The 21,622-nt window shown below is 35.1% G+C and overlaps 1 protein-coding gene across 4 annotated transcripts in view; it reads left to right on the top strand.

Annotated features, from left to right (window-relative positions):
- Positions 1 to 21,622, top strand: part of LOC149839534 (putative inactive DNA (cytosine-5)-methyltransferase DRM3) — a 50,356-nt gene that overhangs the window by 5,246 nt on the left and 23,488 nt on the right. For 3 of the 4 annotated variants that reach the window (XM_090002605.1, XM_090002606.1, XM_090002604.1), the window contains 3 exons: positions 891 to 1,010; positions 13,552 to 13,654; positions 14,540 to 14,631. In XM_090002605.1, the coding sequence (XP_089858731.1) occupies positions 891 to 1,010; positions 13,552 to 13,654; positions 14,540 to 14,631 (315 nt within the window). The remainder of the gene's footprint in view (positions 1 to 890; positions 1,011 to 13,551; positions 13,655 to 14,539; positions 14,632 to 21,622) is intronic. The other variant, XM_090002608.1, reaches the window with a different exon arrangement.

Genomic DNA, 21,622 nt, shown 5'->3' with positions numbered 1-21,622 from the left:
AACATTCAGCTTCATCTAAATTCTAAACAAATAATTGTTTAGCTGCGTCACCTGGAGATGCATAAAAGAATAAAAATATTTAAAATAAAATTATGAAAAGTATAAAAATAAGAAAAAAAATTAAAACACTTAAATATTTAAAAAATACTAAAAAATGATTATAATATTTTAAATATTATAAAAACAAATGTAAAATACCATCCTTGGTGCTCCTCCTCCAACCTAGGCGCTCCTGGCGATAGATTTGCACCCAGGTAACTTAGGTGGGATTTTAACTACATAGTGTGAAATAAAGCTTTTTTTTGGATAGCAATGAGAACTTTCTTTTCTTTAGTCTTTGTGTGAGAGAAAATTCAAATTCCTTTGTTCCGTTTCTGCATATGCCAAGGACTTCTAGGTGTGAATCATAGCCATTGATATTGATGATATTTTCAAAATATCACGATAATATCAGCATTTTTAACTGAGTAAAAAATATCGGCAAAATATCACTATATTTTCAAAATATCGACTATATATATGATATATGGGAAAATATATGGTGGTTCTGTACCATGATACCATATGGTGGTACACCCCCGTGTTTGCATGGATCTAGCCACCAAGCGATAGATCTAACCATACAAATATGTTTAGCATGGTTTATTTACTATATTAGAAGGTTTTATCATGTCTAATACACTACAAATTCTATTTTCAGTTGATGAAAAATCAACGGCTCACAATCCATGAAAATATGGGTGGTTAAAAAATGGTTTATAGTTTTTTGACTTTGTTACCTGATGCTTTATTGCTTCCTATATATTCCTTGTTATTTTTAAGATGTCACTCATGGAAGTTGTATGAACAATTATGTGATGATCATCAAATCTTTTTGTTGATGTTTACAGGCTCTTGGAAAATCTCATTCTGAGTCTGCTGACTCTCCCAATAAAGAAGCAATTCTGTTAAAAGAAGAGTTCCATCCAATAGTTGAACTTGAAAATTCAAATAGTTGCCAAGAAGTTGAGGTAACTTGCCTAGACTTTTTGTTTACATGTGGTTTCTATATATGTGGTTTAACTTTTCTGATCTTTCTGAATGCTTCTAGAAGTATGTCTGACACTGTCTAAAGTCAAGTATACTTCATATTTAAATGGTTGCTATTCTAGTCAAGTTATATGTTTGCCATTTACTGAGAAAAAAAGTGCATGTATTTATTATGTCTTTTTGTCCTGGAGGTATGTAAGTATATCATATATCAATAATATTCATAAGGAATGTAAGATAGAACTCATCTTTTCTCCATCTCTTTGTTTCTGTATTTCTTCTTCATTTCATTCATAGCCATTCTTTTTTCTGTCTCTTCTCTTGCTGGTTCTGCTTACGAAAAATGTTAAGAAATCAGCTGCATTCCCCAGAAGAGGGAACATATTTGACATTAGAGTCTACTTCCTGATGTCAGCTGAGGAATAACCAGGTCACTTTGAAGTGCTTGGAGGTGAGTTTGTTTGCTGTTGTACGATTTTTTCTAGCCATATGTTGGTCTTTTTGGAGGATGAATGACTTTGCAGGAAGTTTTTTCTGCATGTGAGTTAGCAAATACATCTGGAGTTGGTTGATATTGCTGCAAAATAAATTGAAGAAGGGATCTATATTGGAGATTTGAATCAAGGAATGAATGAGATGTGGAGTATACAAAATGGAATGCAAGTGGGGCTTGGCTCAGTGGCATGTAAATTGTTGTAGCATTTAGTGCTTTGGAACAGAAATTTTGTCAATAGCGGAATGGTGGTAACTATTTTCTACTTGGCTGGTGTTGTTCTTTCTCTATTTGCAAGATGGCTGAAGTTACAAAACCTTATTTTAAGTGAATATGACTATATCGGAACTGGAGGAATTGTATAAGCTAATGTTGCTTTTGTTGTACTGGAAACCCAATGGTTTGAGTGACTTCATGAATTTGGTTATTTCTTCTAATGGATCTTCTTCTATGAAATCTTGTTGTAATGCAGAATTGGAGCCTATGAAAATGGCCTTTCCAAAGAAAACATTATGGGGCTTTGGTCATCTCTGAGAGCTAAATTATTTGCATGGTTAGTATCTCTAGATGGATCGGTATCTTTAAGAAGAAAGGGCTAAAATTAGAAAGTAGATGCATTATGTTCCTGGTTAAGGAGGCAAGAGGGATTTGTTTTGGTCATGTTCTAACTGTCAGAAGTTTCTTCAAGCAGCTACGCCTGAATGGATAGGAACAGTTAAAACCAATTATGACTTGAGAGCATTGATAATGGGGCTGATGCATTGAAAAACAGATGCAAATTCTGATAAACAGTACGGAGATGCTGTCTGCTTATGGTTTGGTGGAAGTTTGGCTGAAAAGGAACTCAACAATCTCCGAGGACTTCAGATTTGTTGTCCTTCATAATTTTTTGTAGAAACAAAGCCAAATGATATATTTATTAATATAAGTATATAAAAGAGATACATATCAAGTAAAGCATAGGTTGGCATATCCAACGTGAACAAAAAAATTGTTTTGGCCACGATAAATCTGCCTTATTCCATCTTGCAGTTGCATGCGTCAATTGGTTGGACAAATTGGCTTGTTACATAATCCACAATAAAATAACATGCCCTGGAGGTTTAGTTGTTCCTTTCTTTCCAAATGGTACCAAGCCAATAGGAGCCAACAGTTATGTAGTAGGATGCTCCCAAGCACAAGTACACAAGTAGAGTCACGAAGTGCTCATGAGAGCACGCACAAAGTCACGTGGGTTCAGAAGTGCAAACACTCACAATAAAAATAAAGGAAATTTATTTACCATATAAAATGCATGTAATTATGCATAAAAAGAGTGGGGCTTATGCACACACAAGGGAGAAGGAAACTAGCCATTAGAATAGTAGCCTAACAGCTAGTTGAGCTAGCCATTAAGCTTTTATAATGGCTAGTGAGCCGAAAGTCTAAATTGCCCTTTTAAGAAAAATAAAATAAAAAGAAAGATACAAAAATAAAGAAAACATAAGAATAGAAAAAAATGATAAGGCTATACCAATCGAACTCTAGAATATAATGTATCTTAACACTTCCCCCTCAAACTTATGGTGTAACAACCAAGAGTTTGTCAAGGAGAAAGTGAAACTAAGGGAATAAAGGGCTTTAGTAAAGAAAATCCGCTAATTGATGTCATTGATACATATAACAAAAAAATAGTATGCTTTAAGTTCTCCTCTTGAACATAGTGGTAATTCATCTCAATATGCTTGATTTTCTTTTGAAATGAATGGTTGCTGACAATATAAATAGTACTCTTGCCACAATACAACTTTAAAGGTTTTGTCATGTGAACTCCCATGTGTTCCCTAAGTTTTTTTGGCTATAACTCTCATGTATTCCCTAAGTCTTTTTAGCTGTACAATTTTTGTGGCAGAAAGAGTTGTTAAAAATGTGCCTTGCCTCAGGGCGAGGCATGCCACAGAGGCGCACCCCTTTAATTAATGGGTCAAATGGGGGTTAAAGCCCCCATTTTACCAAAAAATTGAGGCTAATTAGAGAGGGCCTCGACCCTAATTAGGGTCGGGGGCCTCCCTTTCTTTGTCATTCTCTCATCTCTCCCTACTCTCTCACTCTCTCGTCTCACTCTCATTTCTCCCTGCTCTCTCTTTCTCTCGTCTCTCTCTCATTTCTCCTTGCTCTCTCACTCTCTCATCTCTCCTTGCTCTCTCGTCTCCCTTCTATCTCGCTCTCTCGTCTCTCCTTGCTCTCTCGCTCTCCTGTCTATCCCTGCTCTCGCCTCTCTCTCTCTCTCTGCCGAAAGGAGGAAGAAGAAGAAGAAGAAGAAGAAGAAGAAGAAGAAGAAGAAGAAGAAGAAGAAGAGCCAGAGTTGAGCCACCGCCTCTCTCGTCTCTCCCTCTCTCACTGCGGGAAGAAGGACCTCGTCAACCCGAGGTACTCATTTTTTTCCTTTTTTCCTCTTTTTCTTTTCGCTTACCTTTTCTTTTTTTTCCTGTTATTTTTTCTCCTCTTCTGAGCTCTCACACGCCACCCTCTTTTTCTTTTTTTTTTTTCATTTTTAGTTTATGTTTTTCAGTTATATACATATATATTCTGTGTTTGGACATATGCATATTACATATATATTATATAATCTTGTTTTTTTTGTCAATCCTGTTATGCTGTGTAGTTTTTTTCACACCTATATAATCTGTTTCTAAGTCATATAATTAGTTTCTCAATCATATAATCAATTTCTCAGTTATATAATCAGTTTCTCAGTTATATATATGTTATATATTTAATTAATTATATAAATGTGTGTGTATTTGTGTGGAAAACAGATATACATACACGTTAGGACGTTATATTTTGCTATCAATCTTGTTATGCTGTGTAGTTTTTTTTCACATCTATATATTAAGTTTCTAAGTCATATAATCGGTTTCTCAGTTATATATATGTTATATATTTAATTAATTATATGAATCTCTGTGTATTTATGTGGAAAACAGATATACATACACGTTAGGATGTTATATTTTGCTGTCAATCCTCTTTGTTTCTGTGTGTAAATTTATGTGTTTCATAGTTTTTTCACTGCTATATAATGTGTTTCTAAGTTATATAATTTGTTTCTTAATTATATAAACAGTTTCTAAGTTATATAATTTGTTTCAACATGCAATTCTTAGTACATGTTTAATGGAAATTCCTTTGTAATATATGTTGATTCTTATTGAATATGAATTCATTGGTTTATATAAAGCATTGACTCATTTTTTTTTAACTCTTTGAGTTTTTATAAATTCCTGTGTTAATATATATATTTTCTTGTATGCATTTTTATAGTTCAACAATGAGAAGAGATGCAGGATGGGATCATAGAACTAAAGTTCCAAATCTCATTAAAGATCCCAAACTTCTAGGACATGTAATTTGCAATTACTATCAGAAAGATATTACAGCAGACATTTACAGGCTGAAACATTACTTAGCTGGTACACAACATGGTGTAAGCTTGTTCTAAGAGGTTCCACCTGATGTGAAAAGGTTTTTTCAGAATCATCTAAGTGATTAGAAGGAAATGAAACAAGAGGAGAAACAAAGCAAGTTAGAAATTGGGAGGAGTATTTATTTTGGATCATCAATAAGCGATAACGTGATTGCCAGTGGATCAGGTAGTGTTGTAAAAATAAGCACAACTAGTCCCATGGACGAATTTGTGAACAAAGAAGCATGTCAAACCATAATAAACACTGCATTCAAAAGGGATAAGAGAAAAAATGTATGTCGTGCCATTAAGAGATTTTTGATTCTGATGCCTTGTCATTTAATCTTTGCAATGATCCATATTTTAGTCCAATGGTAGAAGCTATTGGAAATTATGGGCAAGGGTTCAAACCACTTATCACGAGATCAAAACTTGGATTTTGAAGGATTAGGTGGACTGTGCTCATGAAATTTGAAAAAAAAGATAAGAAAAAGAGACGAGTGAGACAAAAATGGGTTATGCGCAACCTTGAGAGGACGAAGATGAGGAAGACATTTAGTGTATAAACGTGTAAGGAGCTTAGGACGTAGATGATGAAGAGCCCACATATACTGGAGATGATGTGAATGTCAAAGAAGGATGAGGAGGAGAAGAAGAAGACAACGATGATGATTGATGGTATATTTTTAACGACGAAGAAGATAACGATGATGAGATAATGTGTTATTTTTAAGAAACTTGTTTATGATGTCTTATGCAACTTATAGATACATAAATGCTTCATATGTGATTTTATAGTTATATTTTATGCAATTAATCATTGTTTCATGTGTTCTGATTTTTTTAGAATTTTTAATAATTTGTCCTGATTTTTCATGATTTTTTTTAAAAAATTTATTACAAATTTACGATTTTTTATGATATAATATGATATCAATCTTATCTTGGACCCGACCGATACGAGTAACGATACGATACTTACAACCTTGTATATGGGCATCTTGCCCATTGTAAGAGATGGTTTTGTGAGCATTATTTATCAATAAAAGTATTTTTTTATGTGTTTCTCTCTTGCTCTTTTCCTTAGTGCATTTGTATTTCCCTTAGTGGCGTGTGTTATTAGCTTATAGCCCTCTTGTACTCTTTATTGTTATTTGATTATATGATATGAGAGCCTTGAGCTCTTTGAATCTATTGTGTAATCTTGTTGACCAAAGCATTGTTTCTCTTTTTCAACGCTTGTGCTTGCGGTTTTAAGTTCTTCATATTCCATTGTTTGTGATCATTCTCCATCATGGCCCATATAGACTCCACCACCGTGATCTCCTTCAAACTCAATGACTCCAACTATCTAATGTCAACAACTGCTATGGATAATCATATCAAAGGAAAAAAATTATGTGGGCATGTTAGTGGGACCACAACTAAAGCTCACCTAGAAAGAAGTAGATCAAGTGAAGGCTCTCAACAAAGAAGAAAAGAAAAAACACTTCAAGAATATCAAGGTAAAATGGAGGATTGGGAGGCCGTTAATGTTCAAATCCTATCTTGGTTCATGAATAGCATGGAATTCAAGATCGCCACCAACATCATCAAATTCAAGAAGACTTGTGATTTATGGGTATCCCTTAATGGCATGTTCATTCAAAAGGATCTAGCTCGTCATTATCTCCAAGACAAAGTTGACACTATAAAGCAAGGTGATAGAAGTGTGATTAAGCCCGTGCAAGTCTTTATGAAGACGTAGAACCTTACCCTTCTCGACATTAAGATTAGGAGGAGGATCCATGTAAACCTCTTTATTTAAATTTCTATTTAGGAAGACATTTTTTATATCTAATTGGTATATGGGTCAGTTCCTAATAGAGGCTACCACAATGAGTCCCGACACTAGTCATACGAGCAACAATACTCTTAGGAATAACCTTTTGAAACTAGCCTAACTTTATATCTTTCTAATGATCCATCACTTTTAGTCTTAACTTTAAATACCGACCTACATCATATAATCTTTTTGCCCTTAGATAAAGGTTGAATTTTCTGTGTTTTAGCTTTATGGAAAACCTCTAATTCTAGGTTCATAGCTTCTACTCACTCTCTTACGGTTTCACTATAAGTTGAGGGTTCATGGTATGAGTGAATAGATACGAGGCAAGCTCTATAATCACTATAAGCTGAGGGTTCATGGTATGAGTGAATAGATACGAGGCAAGCTCTATAATCGTGTGAGGACTCATATAAAACAAACCTACTTAGGGGTCTAAGGAAGCGTTCGGATCTCCTAAGACTAGGTTCTCCTATTTGGCTATGTTTATCATGGGTACAAGAAGGATTCTCACCACTATGTCGAGAGTAACATTGAAGTTCATGAGTAAGTGTAATATCATTGTTGGATTCATGAATAGGTTCAATATCAATGTCATTGGAAACATGATTATCTACATTATCATTCTCACTAGAATCACAATGAATACTTTTGTCACCTTTATCTGTGGGTAATAAATCAAACAAGAAGACACACTCAAGATCTTCCTTAACTTCAAATCCTTTTTTATTTTCAAGAAATGTAACATTTCTAGAAACATAGAGCTTGTCCCTTTTCAAATCATAGCATTTATACCCTTTTTGGTTATCAGCATTACCCAACAAATGCATATTCTATTACTTTGGGAGAAAGTTTGTCATGTTTTTCAATAAGAACAAAACATTTGCATCCAAACATCCAGGCTAATTTTAAAAAGTTTTTCTATAGGAGAATTATTTTCCAAAGTTGATGAACGCAACTTTGTTCAAACTTCTAAAATAGGGGTAAATTAGTAATTTTATCTCACGAGTTACAAGGGTAAAATGGTAACTTTAAAACATAAGTTAGTGTTATCCCAAAACAACCCAACATTAATTCATGATTGGAGCAATTTGATTAACCCAAGTAAAAACTTTGGTGTGAATTTGCAACTCAAACTTTTGGTGTGTGCATGAATTAGACTAAAAAGTTTCTAGGGTATTTGAAAATTTTCTTAAGTTTTTCTATAGGAGAATTATTTTTCAAAGTTGATCAAGGCATTCTATTTATCAAATATACCGTAGTAAGAGTGGCTTCGGCTCAAAAATTTTTTAGAACTTCCTTCGAAATAAGCAAAGTTCTAGTAGTTTCCATAATATGTCAATGTTTTTTTTCCGCAATTCTATTTTGTTGAGGTGTTCTTGGACAAGATTTTGATGTAAAACCGCATGACACTTTAAATAATTTTGAAAATCATTAGATAAAATTCTCCCCCTAAATCAGCAAGAAAAATTTTAATATTGGTTTTGAATTAATTTTTAACTAGATTATGAAATACTTTGAAACATGCAAATACTTTGGATTTGAATCTAAGAAAATAAATCCAAGTATATCTACTGTAATCATTAATAAAAGTAACATAATAGGAGAACCCCATTTTTTACTTAACTTTATTCGAAATCCAATGTATGTATGTATATATATATATATATATTATTCATGAGACAAAATGAATACGTCATGCATAATATAAGCGAACATGTATGCTTCCAAAATATATTTAAATATTCGGAATCTACACGCATTTGGATAGAGCTTACCTTGAAAGTGCGTTGATGATAAGAAATGGAAAATTTCCAAAAATCCTAAGAGAATTTTCCTCCAACAAATTTCTCATGTGTGATGACGATGATAAGGATTGAATCAGGTTAATTTTGATTTGAAGCAACCGGGTCAGTTGGGGTATGAATTGGGTGAAGGTAAGGTGAGTGTACAGGGAGTGTGGGTGAGACCGGGTGAGTAGAGGGAAGGCATAGTTGAAGGTGACTGGGTTAGGTGGTGGTGGTTAAACTACCACCAATGGTGGTGATAGAAAAAAGAAGAGGGTGGCTGGTGGCTAGAAGTGGTTAGAGGAGGGAGAGAGAGTGGGAGAGGGAGCTGATGAATGAGGAGGGAGAGAGAGTGGGAGAGGGAGCTGATGAATGAGGAGGGGAGAAGAGGGCCTTATATAAGCTGGGGGAGGGGCTGTGGTGCCCAGCCCCCAAAGTGTAACATTACATTACACTTGGTGAAGCCCAAAACAGTGGGCTCCTCTTGTTCGACCTAAAATGGGCCTTGGGTCTTTGGGTTGGATTTTGATGATCCAACCCTAGGTCCAGCTGGCTCAGTCAGTTCAGTTGATCGAAGTGGTTGGTCAGCTACTTAGTTACACTAAGTGAGAACTTAGTTAGTGTAACTAAGCCTAGTTATGCTTAAGTTATATATATAGTATATATTATTATATGTACATTAATGCCCCCCCTAATTCACAAAACCTAGTTGATTGACAAGGTCAACTAGGGAATGGATGAAAATGACCTTACTGGTCATAAATGTTCTGTGATATTTACAAAATGACCATTTTGCCCTTGGCACTTGCCGAGCATGTTCTGAATGCATTTTAACTCTGATTTTGATGAAATCAAAACCGTTCTTCTTGGTTTTTTGATACGAATGCAACCAAGTATCCAAAACTCATAAAACCGACCTTCAAAATTATGAATTTTCCTTTGAGGTTGTCGGGCATGTTTTGTAAGCTTACGAGCTCCGATTTTGATGAAATCACTTGCATTCTTTTCAAAATTTCGATGTGGTCGCAATCATGTATTCAAAAATCATAAAATAGGTTGCCAAAAATATTCATTATCTTAGATATTAATATTCAAACAAAAATCTCTTAAAAATTGTTGGGTATTATAACACCAATTTAAAAGGTCCCAATTAGCTTCGCTAACTGGAGATCTTGCATCTAACAGGCCTTAGATGAGAACGAGATCTCACACCCATAATCTGATATTTGAGAAACCAAAAAAAAGTTTAAATTATGTTTTGAAATTACTCTGACATTTGGGATAATTTTTTTTTTGGAATCTTTTGTGAAATCCTTTAAGTTCCCAGAATCTCAATACTTTTAACATTTAAAGAGGTACCATCAGCGGTAGAAACACATGAAAATTTTGAATTGGTGCAATAATCGGATAGAAGGGACTCATTCGGTGTCATATGAAATAGTTGAAATAAGGCTCCAAAGTCTAAGATTCAAGAGAACATACCGGGGGGGGGGGGAGAAGATGATACAGTGACACTGGAGGTGGATGTAGTGGCCCTTAGATATTGTTGAAGAGCCATCGCTAATTGAGAGATTGACAAAGTCCTTGAGGTCCCCACCTTTCTTGCTTGTTTCCTTCTTTTGAAAGAGTCTTCACTCACCGAAGCCACATTTTGCTTGAGCTTAGGACACTCTGGTTTTATGTGCCCTGGCTCATTGCAATGGTGGCAAATGATCGTTCTCCCTCCTCCATTATGTCATTTCTCAAAATGAGGAGGTCTATATGTCTTCACGTTATTGTCAGGTTATGAACGACAAGAACCTCCTCACTTGTTTTGCTAAACCCCGAAGTCTTGTTTTGATAGGTTCAACAAAACTATGTTAAATCTTGGTTTTAAATCTTGTTATACTGACATAACTTTTTTGTAAGATTTACAAGTTCCAATATTATCATAATACCCTTGTACGTTGATGATATGCTTATCACTGGGAGTGATAAGAAAGGTGTAAAGCAAATTAAGTCTATGCTTAATGAATTTTTTGTTATGTCCGACTTTTGTTATTGGAGGTATTTTTTAGGTATTAAAGTAGCCTACTCGCCAAGAGGGTATTTTCTATCCCAAATGAAGTTTGCAACCAATATTGTTGCTCGTACGAGAATCACCGATGCTAAAAGGATACATACTAGAAGTAATTAATGCAAAGATGAGAACGAAAGATGGAGTCTCATTAGAAGACCTAACACCATATCGACAACCTATGGGCTCCTTGACCTACTTGTCCATTACTCGACAAGACATTGCACATGCCTTACATACTGCAAGTCAATTCCAGCATGCGCCAACAACGGTTCACATGAGTGCAATGTTGAAAATAGTCATACATAAAGAATTTCATTTCTAAAGGGCTTTTCTTATCCTCTTATTCTTATCTAAATCTTATTGTTTATACTGATTCAGATTGGAGAGAAAAATCCCAATAATTGTCACTCAACTACTGGTTTTTGTGTGTTCTTATGTGATTCTCTTATATCTTGGCTACGCAAGAAACAACAAAAGGTATTATTATCATCTACAAAAGCCGAGTATAGGGCTGTGGGCACTGATACGATTAAGGTCATTTGACTGCAGACTCTTTATAAAAACGTTAGAGTTGACATTTCAGAGTCATAACAAGAGTGCCATATATCGCTAGTAACCATACCTTTCACAAATAGACTAAGCATATTGAGATGGACTGCCACTATGTTCATGAGTACTTGAAAGAAACTATTGAATTATCTTATATTCCTTAATGATTTACTTTCGGTGATCTCATCTTAAGTTTGATTGGAGTGTTAAATATTGCTGTATATAATATGTATACATGTGTCTATGTATATATACTATCTATATGTATATACATGTATTGTATGCATATACATATCTATTTGGTATATGTATATAATATATATTTTCTTTATTTTCTTTTACATAATGTTTTTTGTATTTTTTTTCTTTCTTTTTTATTTTCTTTCTAACTAGCTGTTAGAGCTAGCTAGCCGTTAGGCATGCCTAACGGCTAGTCTAACAACTAGTCGGACTAGCCGTTAGACATGTCTAGCTAGTTGGCTGTCCCTTTTCTTCTCCCATTATGTATATATCCGGGCATCTTTCCCATTGTAAGAGATGGTTTTATGAGCATTATTTATCAATAAAAGTATTTATTTTTTACGTGTTGCTCTCTTGCTCTTTGCCTTGGTGCATTTGTATTGCCCTTAGTGGCGTGCGTTATCGGCTTATAGCCCTTTTATACTCTTCGTTGTTATTTGATTACAAAAATCAGCCTAATATGCATAATTTATCCCATCCAATTTCACTGGGGCAATCTGAATCCCTTCTCCTTTCTCTATACCTCAGTACAATCCTCAACTACGAGATATAAAGCTGCACACAAGTACCACAATAACAATGACAGAAACAAATATATTACTACAATCTTAATGACACAGGCATAAAATTTTTCGCAAACCCGTGACATGCCAGACTGCCCAGTCTGGCCAGCCTAACAGTCAAAGGCCGCACACCAATACTTTTTCATGTGCTGAATCATTTCATTTGCCCAGCCTACCACCTCGTGCACAACTGCCTAGCGAAAGCTGATCAAACACATCTCCAAATACACATTCTATCTGGTCCATGCCACTTATGTGCATAGCCGTCCCATACCGGCTAGCAAGCACACAAATGCCTTAGCCTCACATGCCATGAAGCGTATCGAAACTCCATGGGCACACTCAAGTATAACCTCGTCACAGAAGGGACAAGGCCTTGCGACTCCCAGTCCGAAGGCTAGTTGATGATTGTATGCTATAGCAGAGAGCACCACCCAGGCCCGTTTGTTGGCTCCTAGACATTCACTCGCCTAGCCCCGAGTCACCATATTCGATTGGAACCACTTAAGGTGATTCTTGAGAGAATTAGCCTTAACCCACACATATCCCCGTGCGTTCAAACGCTACACGTGAGAAACTCATCCAAGTTGAGAGGTCCTTAACCAAATCTCCAAAGGCAATATCCTCTGAACCGTTGACACAAGGCAATATCCTTTGAACCGTTGACACTGCTTAACCAAACAACGCTCAACGTCTGTGCTGCTACATATCGTTGCACCAACGACGATACCGTTGCCTATCTCATGCCATGCTACCACCGCACATCACCGATTAAGCCAACACATATCGCACGTTCTTACACTTGATGCATTTTCCAGTCAATAGAGCTCCACATTGCACATGCCCTATTCCGAAGGCTCGGTCTGGGATACTAAATATGTCAACTGAAAATCAAGCCAACACACCACGATAGACCACCTATGTTGAAACAGAGAAACAACTACGCAATCCAGTGTAGTCCCACTAGACACAAGGAAGCCAACCAAAAGAACTATATATAGAAAATAGTTCAGCAACTAATGTCAGCCAAAAATGCCAAATACATTACAAAGACGAGCAGTCGGGTCTGCCATAAGAGTTGGCACTCACATCCAAAACATCAAAACGATGAACACCACAGGTACGATTCACAATACCAACCATCCATTACTGATTTTAGAGCAGACAGCAGTGAATCACACATCTGAAAACCTGATATGCCCAGATATAGACAATCAGGTTACCACCTCTAAACATCATCCATACCTCAAAAACACCATCCAAAATCCTCCCAATCGGATGAACAGCCAAAAACGACCTCAATAGATTGAATCCCAATCATCAAAACCTGCACAAACAGCCTTATTGATCAGATTTCTCAAAACTGGACAAAAGAGAACTCAGTTTCCAGAAAATCTTGAAAAAATCAATCCAAATCTGATCTGATGATGACAATTTTTTATTCCAAGATTTATACTTTGCCTTCTTGATACTTTTATTTAAACGCCAAGCAATCCTAAAACCAAATCTTGTTCATGTATGTATGTAATCTGAAGTTTGTTTTTTGTTGACTTACTAGGAAATTACTTCTGATGGTTTGTTTGAGACAATGGATAAGACGGTTTATTTATTAGAAATGGGATTTTCAGAAGATGAAGTTTCTGCAGCAATTACAAATTTTGGTGAGTTTCTTCCTTTGTATAATGAAATATTTGGCACATGCTTTATGTGCACAATTTTTTTTCTATTGGTTCTCTTTTGTAGTACAATAGGTTAACTGTTCACATATATTGGCTATCTTTGTGAGTCGAATAGAAAATATTGTACTCATTTATTAGTTGTAAACGTATAATTCATGCGAGCATGCCATTATTTGGATGGAAGTGAGCTCCTATCTTGTTGGCAACAGTAACACTTCAAAGGATGAACTGCGTTCCTGAGTGATGCACGGTATGCCATAGATACTGATTTTTATCATAGTGACAAATATGCTCAATATTTTAAAAATATTGCAATATTAATTAGAAAATAGCTTTGGCTATATGAACAGCAAAATATCACTGTATTTTCTAAAATATTGGTTATAACATAAACATCACAATGTTAACGTCATAATATCATGATATTTTAGGAAAAATATTATTTAAATATATATTTTCCTATTTTTGTTTATTTTATTTTTAAAAACTTTTATAACTGTTTCTGGTTATTTTTATGAAGAAATATTACTAAAACCTATTATTTCTTATCCTTATTCATTTTTCTTGCCTTTAATTTCTGTTTAAAACATCCGAGAATTTTCTGAGATTTTCCAAGAAAAACAACTTTTTGGGAAGAAACCTTGCCAATAAATTGCTCAGACCGAGATTTATAGCTATGATTATGACACCTGAGCAGGACTATTGAGAAGACACTGTGTTGGTGTACTTGGTCTTTTCATTGGCTATAAGATATTTGTTATTTTCATGTTTACATAGTAAATCTTGTTTGATGTGGAAAAACATTTCATCTAGAATTGTTTAGACCCACATATAGGACCAAATTAATGCAATAAAATTTCCGTCCAGGTGCTGAGACACCACTTTTGGAACTTGCAGACTCTATTTTTGCCAATCGAATTTCTAAGTGTAACAAGGAAGACACACATACCATAAAACAAGTAAGATTCTTCTCTTTTGACATCTTTATTAGTTGCTGATCAATCTGGTCTGCTTATTTGTTTTACATTTGATGTTTCTTCATTAGATTACTGTTTTTTATCTGTTTGTTTGAAGTTCATTTTAGTGAGGAAAGGCCATGTATAGGTATATTTATACATACCGTACAGTTAGCCATGTTTCCAGATGCAGGCACATGGAAAATACTGAAACCCAGGGGAAGAAAGCATTTGAATTTATTATTAAGAGAGTGCAATCATTAGAAGAAGTGTGTTGAAACAACAAAAGCAATCTGGTTGTCCTTTTTGAAATGTTTCTGCTGCTGCATCGAACATCCGCTATGTGAGGCACATGAATCCTATTAGGATGGTAAATAAAGGCGGAAAAGATCTTCCAGCAGTCTGTCATGTGAAATGGCACATAGTGCAAGATTGCATTTGCATTGCTGTTAAATTACTGGGATACTCTTTTCTTACGTACAATAAAAAGGGCGTATGCACAAAGAGGGAGGGATAAACTAAGGTGAACACATGAACGATGAGACATCAGAGCAGAGGAATGGCTTCTCAGGTGGCCACCCAGACACAGGAGACCCCATGGGTGGGAGTTCTGCTCACCCTCAGAGTTTGTGGTCAGAGGTGGAGAATACGGCAGCTAAAGCCGCTCACAATGGGGAGCCTGTTAGATCTATGATGGTGGAAAATAGGAACGTGATCTACGTGTTAGATTTGGTATCCATGGGTGTCCCAAAGCAATCACAAGGAGAAAGAAGGAGAGACGATGTGTTAGGGGTGCTATTTCTGCTGTCAAACGATTCCCAAAAGGGAACTGTAAGGGTATTCTTGATATATCTATATATATATATATTAAATATAAGTTATAAAATTTCAGACTTCCATATCTACCCATGACTAATACAAAACAGAAAGTAATCTACAAAGGGCATTATGGGAAAGAATAATAAAAGGAAAACAGAAAGTCACGACATTACAGATTGGGTCTGGGTATTGGATAATCACCATGGACAACTTAGATTTTAAATACCAAAACCTTTGTTTTGTCAAGCCCTTTGTACAAAGATCTGTTATTTGATTTTCTGAACCAATGAATATGGCTTTTAAGTTCCCTATCTTCAATTTTGCTTCTAATGAAGTGCTGATCAATTTCCATATGCTTGGTTTTTCCATGATGCACAAGATTTAATGAAATCTTGATGGCACTCTGATTGTCACATAATAGGATTGATCTAGGTTTTGTTTCATTCAATTCATGCAACAAATTTTTTATCCACGTCAACTATGAAGAAGCTACTGCCATGATCCAGTATTCAGCTTCAGTACTTGATCTGGCTATGGATCTTTGCTTTTGACTTGATCATGAAACTAGATTTCCCCTAACCAGTGTTTTAAAACTCGCCGAGTCAACTCGGTGACTCGGCTCGGCTCGGCCCTTCAGCGAGTCAACCCAACAAGGCAAACTCGGTTTGCCAAGACTTGGGCCTAACTCGGGCGAGTTCTGGGATGTTTGAAATTTGATTTTTTGGGTATTTCAGAATAAAAAAATGATACCGAGCTAATGGTATTATGGGAGTTCTGCTCAATCATCTTCAATTTCCCCTCAGAAATAGCATCTCCTACATTTAGATTGTAAAATTGTGTAATTCTTGTGGAAGAAAAACTAAGTACATCATTCTGACCAGTTTACTAAGTTTGATGATTCAAATCATATAAAGAACTGGCCCTCATTAGTATAAGCATTAAGAATAAGATAAGATGACTAGTTTGAAAAGATAACTTAGAAATGCAAACTTGAGAATTAAATGCATGCTGACAATAGATATTATGCATAGAGTAACACTGGAAGATTGGCTTTAGGAGGGTTGTTTCACCATTTCTTCCCATCACGAGCTACAACATCTATCATAATGCAACCTTTGATGTATCTTTTTACAACCTCCCTCCAAATCTTCAACGGTCTTCCTCTTTTCTTATCTTTTCCACTAACATGGTATCATTAATGTTGTGACAAGTCTCCTTGGAACATGTCCAAACCATCCTAAGCAACAACCTTCTTTTTCTGTTATTGGCAATACTCTTAAGTGTCTTCTAATGCATTCATTTCTGTCCTTTGCTATTTTATACATTCATCCTACTATACACATCTCTATAACAGGAATTCATTTATGGATGGAGGTTTTGAAAAGATACATCAAAGGTTGCATTATGATAGATGCTGTAGCTCGTGATTGGAAGAAATGGTGAAACAAACCTCCTAAAGCCAATCTTCCAGTGTTACTCTATGCATAATAATATAATATCTATTGTCAGCATGCATTTAATTCTCAAGTTTGCATTTCTAAGTTATCTTTTGAGACTAGTCATCTTATCTTATTCTTAATGCTTATACTAATGAGGGCCAGTGCTTTATATGATTTGAATCATCAAACTTAGTAAACTGGTCAGAATGATGTACTTAGTTTTTCTTCCACAAGAATTACACAATTTTACAATCTAAATGTAGGAGATGCTATTTCTGAGGGGAAATCGAAGATGATTGAGCAGAACTCCCATAATACCATTAGCTCAGTATCATTTTTTTATTCTGAAATACCCAAAAAATCAAATTTCAAACATCCTAGAACTCGCTCGAGTCAGGCCCGAGTCTTTGTAAACCAAGTTTGCCTTGCCGGGTTGACTTGCTGGAGGGCCGAGCAGAGCCGAGTCACCGAGTTGACTCAGCGAGTTTTAAAACATTGGGAATAGGACGTCGTCCTTGAGCAACAATGTTAGAAGGAATGTTTGGTGTAGGCAATATACCTCGGCCTCCTTGATTGCCTCTACAACCACATCTCCTGCCTCCTTTAAAGTATCCACCTCTTCCACGACCTCGTGAGCCATTAGTTATTAGAACTACTTGAGTGTCATTAGAGGCATCAACATCGAAAGTAAGAATCATCCTATAATGTAAGAAACAACTACGAATACTGTAAGGTAGTATAGAGGACGTGATAATTAGGACCAAGACTGTTGAGAGTTTGCTGGACCCAGTGTTATAAAAAACGTGCCTTGAGGCGCAAACGGCACGCCTCGCCTTGAGGCGCAGCCCTCTGTGCCTCAAGGCACAATTTTATTTTTTTTACAGCAAGATTTCTGAGACATAATCAACAAAGTTTTTGTAGGTTAATCTCATATATTTTCCAGTTATTTCAGTTATGTAATAAGTTTCTTAGTATATTACTATATTTTAACTTTTGTTGGTTAATCTCGTATATTTTTTAGTTATTTCAGTCATGTAATGAGTTTCTTAATATATTTTAACTTTTGTTGGTTAATCTCATATATTTTTCAATTATGTAATCAATTTTTTAGTTACTTTTATATGTTAATCTCATATTTTTTAGAATAATCTCATATATTTTAACTTTTCTAGGTTAATCTCATATATTTTCCAGTTATTTTAGTTATGTAATCAATTTCTTAGTATATTTTCACTTTTGTTGGTTAATCTCATATATTTTCCAGTTATGTAATCAGTTTTTAGTTACTTTTATATGTTAATCTCACATTTTTTAGAATAATCTCATATATTTTAACTTTTGTAGGTTAATCTTATATATTTTCCAGTTATTTCAGTTATGTAATCAGTTTCTTAGTATATTTTAACTTTTTTTGGTTAATTTCATATATTTTCCAGTTATGTAATCAGTTTTTTAGTTACTTTTATATGTTCATCTCATATTTTTTAGAATAATCTCATATATTTTAACTTTTGTTGGTTAATCTCATATATTTTCCAGTTATGTAATCAGTTTCTTAGTATATTTAATCTTTTGTTGGTTAATCTCGTATATTTTCTAGTTATGTAATCATTTTTTTGTTACTTATATGTTAATCTCATATTTTTTAGAATAATCTCATATATTTTAACTTTTGTAGGTTAATCTCATATATTTTCCAGTTATTTGAGTTATGTAATCAGTTTCTTACTATGTCACATGAGTGTGGGTGCGGGTGCGGGGGTGCGACACTTTCAAAAACCTTGGGTGCGGGGTGCGGCAGGGCAAAAATGTAAATAAAATAAATAAATAAATAAATAAATATATATATATATATAATTTTGAAGTTTTAACAATTAACATTGTCATAATATCATTCATCATGCATGCAATATATCAACCTAAATATCAATCAAATAAGTAAAGCAATTACATAAATCAACCTAAATATCAATCAAATAAGTAAAACAAAAAACTAAATTACATACCAAAGTATATCCTGATGAAGTAATGGATCTTAATAATTTTCTTCTTCGCCATCAAATGCATCATTATAAGGAATACTGAGTTCAGCTAAATCTATGTTTGTTATGTTGAAATTCTGCTCTCCCTCGAAGTCATACTCTTCTGGGTTTATATCCCAAAATTTGGATGTTCCTTGATTGCCTTACAAACCCAATTTGAAAATGTTAAATACAATACAAGTATATTTAAATGAAAAACTAAGAAATAATCAAATAACTAAGAGAGCAAATTAGTACCTGTATTCATCATTGGTTCAACTCCGCCTGTGTAGTTATACACTGCCGGTCCCAAGCCCAAAATGAATTTCTTTTTGGTTCATATCGCTGACCCCAATTGTTTTGGGATGAAGGCGTAGTTGTTGTTGTTGTTGTTGTATTCATCATTGGTTCGCCAAAGTAATCGAAGATTTGAATGAACATATACTAAATCCTCTGCACGCTTGCTGGTGAGTTTGTTTCTCTTAATGTTGTGGATTTGAGAATATGTGCTCCAATTTCTTTCACAACAAGATGAACCAGCAGACTGCGATAGCAATCTTAATGCAAGACGTTGGAGAATAGGTGTTTCTGATCCAAATGTTGACCACCATGTGATAGGATCTATATTATTCTCTTCTCTTGCGAATAATGCCGGTCCATATAATCTCGAAGATGAAAAATTTTCAAACTCTTGTGTGACTTGATGGAGAAGATATGCTTCTAGAAAAGTATTGTCATACACATATTTCTATGTCTTGATAGCTCTGAGTCTAAATTTGGAGGGACACGACCAATACCACCAGCCTGCCACTTATTTGCATAATATTTTGGATTAAGAGAATGTGCTATGCAATGCAAATGAGTGTTGCTCTTATCCTATCTTCTGACTAAAATTGAATGAATATGATTAAAAAATTCTGAATCATCCAATGCAGGATTTTTTTCTTCATGCTTGAAAACTATAGCTTGTATTTTTTCAATCATATTATCCTACATTTCATAAACTCTGTGAAGCATGGACTCATCTTTATCAACTTTTCTTAACATTTCCCAAATAAGTTGCGTAAATTGAAGGAAGTATACCACTCTGTCCAAAAACTCATCATCAAGAATGCATTTTTTAATTTCTTGAGCCTTGATATCATCATCATCATGATAGAATGTCCAATTTTCATCAGTCACCATGTTAACCAAAACATTCTTTACTCTTTTAATCCTTTTCGCCATCACAATGATGGATGCAAAACGTGTTTCAACGACCTTCAACAATTTCAGGTCAGAATGCTTAGTAAATATAACATTAGCACGATGATGGTTAACAACAAAATTCTTAATGCTTTTGACATTTCTTTCTAAATCTTCAATCCATAAATATAAAGCATATACTTGTGAATTTTCTTTTTCTTTGGGGTTGCAGATGCTCTTTAGGGCCAAATTTAAGCTGTATGCTACACAGAGAGTCCAAAAAATATGAGAGTACTCACTCTCCAAACTCCACGCTGCACTTTTACAAACTGGAGCGTTGTCTGTAATGATTTGTACCACTTTCTGATCATCCACTTCTTTTATGACTTCTATAAAGTTATAAAAAACCCCTTCAAATATTCTGCATTTTTATATTCTCCAGATGCATCAACTGCTTTCAAGAATATTGGGCCACTAAGCGAACAAGCAATGAAATTGATTAGTGGACGCCTTTGAATAACTGTCCATCCATCAGACACAATAGAAACTCAATTTTGCTCTAATGAATATTTTTTAATCTCCAGCAACCTCTCCACATTTGCCCTCTCTTTTGCAAGAAGTGTGGTTCGTATTTTTTCTGAACTTGGAGACACATAGCCACTCAAATTACAATTTGCCATGGATGTTATTAAATCCTTCCAATAAGGATTTCTAGCTCATTAAATGGGAGTGAACTAGAATAAAAATACCTCTCAACTTGTCTATCCAATTCTTCTCTTCCATATGTATTGAATGTTGCTTGTATCGTTCTTCTACCTCTTACATTGACTTTTTTTTTTCAGCATCTTCTTGGTGGCTTGCAAATGGCATACTAACTGTACAATAATCGGTCGTTGTCTTTCTCTTCTCATATTCTTCTTGTATTTTCTTGTATTGTCTTCACATTGCCTCATCAACTTTTCTGCATCTTGAAATGTCATGTCCTGGTATCTTCAACAAATGAGCCTTCACTCTTGTGTAAGACCCAACAAAATCTCTTTCGCAGAACTTGCATCAAAATCTCTTGTTTCCACCACCTCCTTCTTCAGTTTTTTGTAAGTTTATCTATATGTATCCATAGGGGCCCCACATCATCATTCCCACTACAACTATCAACAAAACTAGCAACAAGCAGCAGAACTCACATGTTGGGATGAGGATAACACAAGCCCTTTTCCTTTATTCGTCATTTTTATCCTGAAAATACAAAAAAAAATACATTCAAAATTTTAAATCAATTATACAGTCATTTTCTTGATATAAATATAAATATATATATATATATAATAAAATTAGGAGCAAGGAGGGTGGATCTGCCCCTTCTCTGCCAAAAACAGGGAGGGACTTAGCCCCTCCCCTGAAATAAGAGGGAGCAAGGACGGGGTTCGACCCCCTCCCCTGCCGAAAACAGAGGGAGTAGGGGGGGGGCTCAACCCCTCCCCTACCGATCCAACAAGAGAGCAAGAGGGGGGACTTGACCCCTCCCCTGCC

The sequence above is a fragment of the Nuphar pumila genome, chromosome 4 (genome assembly GCF_984573655.1).
Source record: "Nuphar pumila chromosome 4, dmNupPumi1.hap1.1, whole genome shotgun sequence".
Classification (NCBI taxonomy): Eukaryota; Viridiplantae; Streptophyta; class Magnoliopsida; order Nymphaeales; family Nymphaeaceae; genus Nuphar; species Nuphar pumila.
The sequence above is the reverse complement of the archived record's forward strand: the minus strand, read 5'-3'. Positions and strand labels throughout refer to the sequence as shown.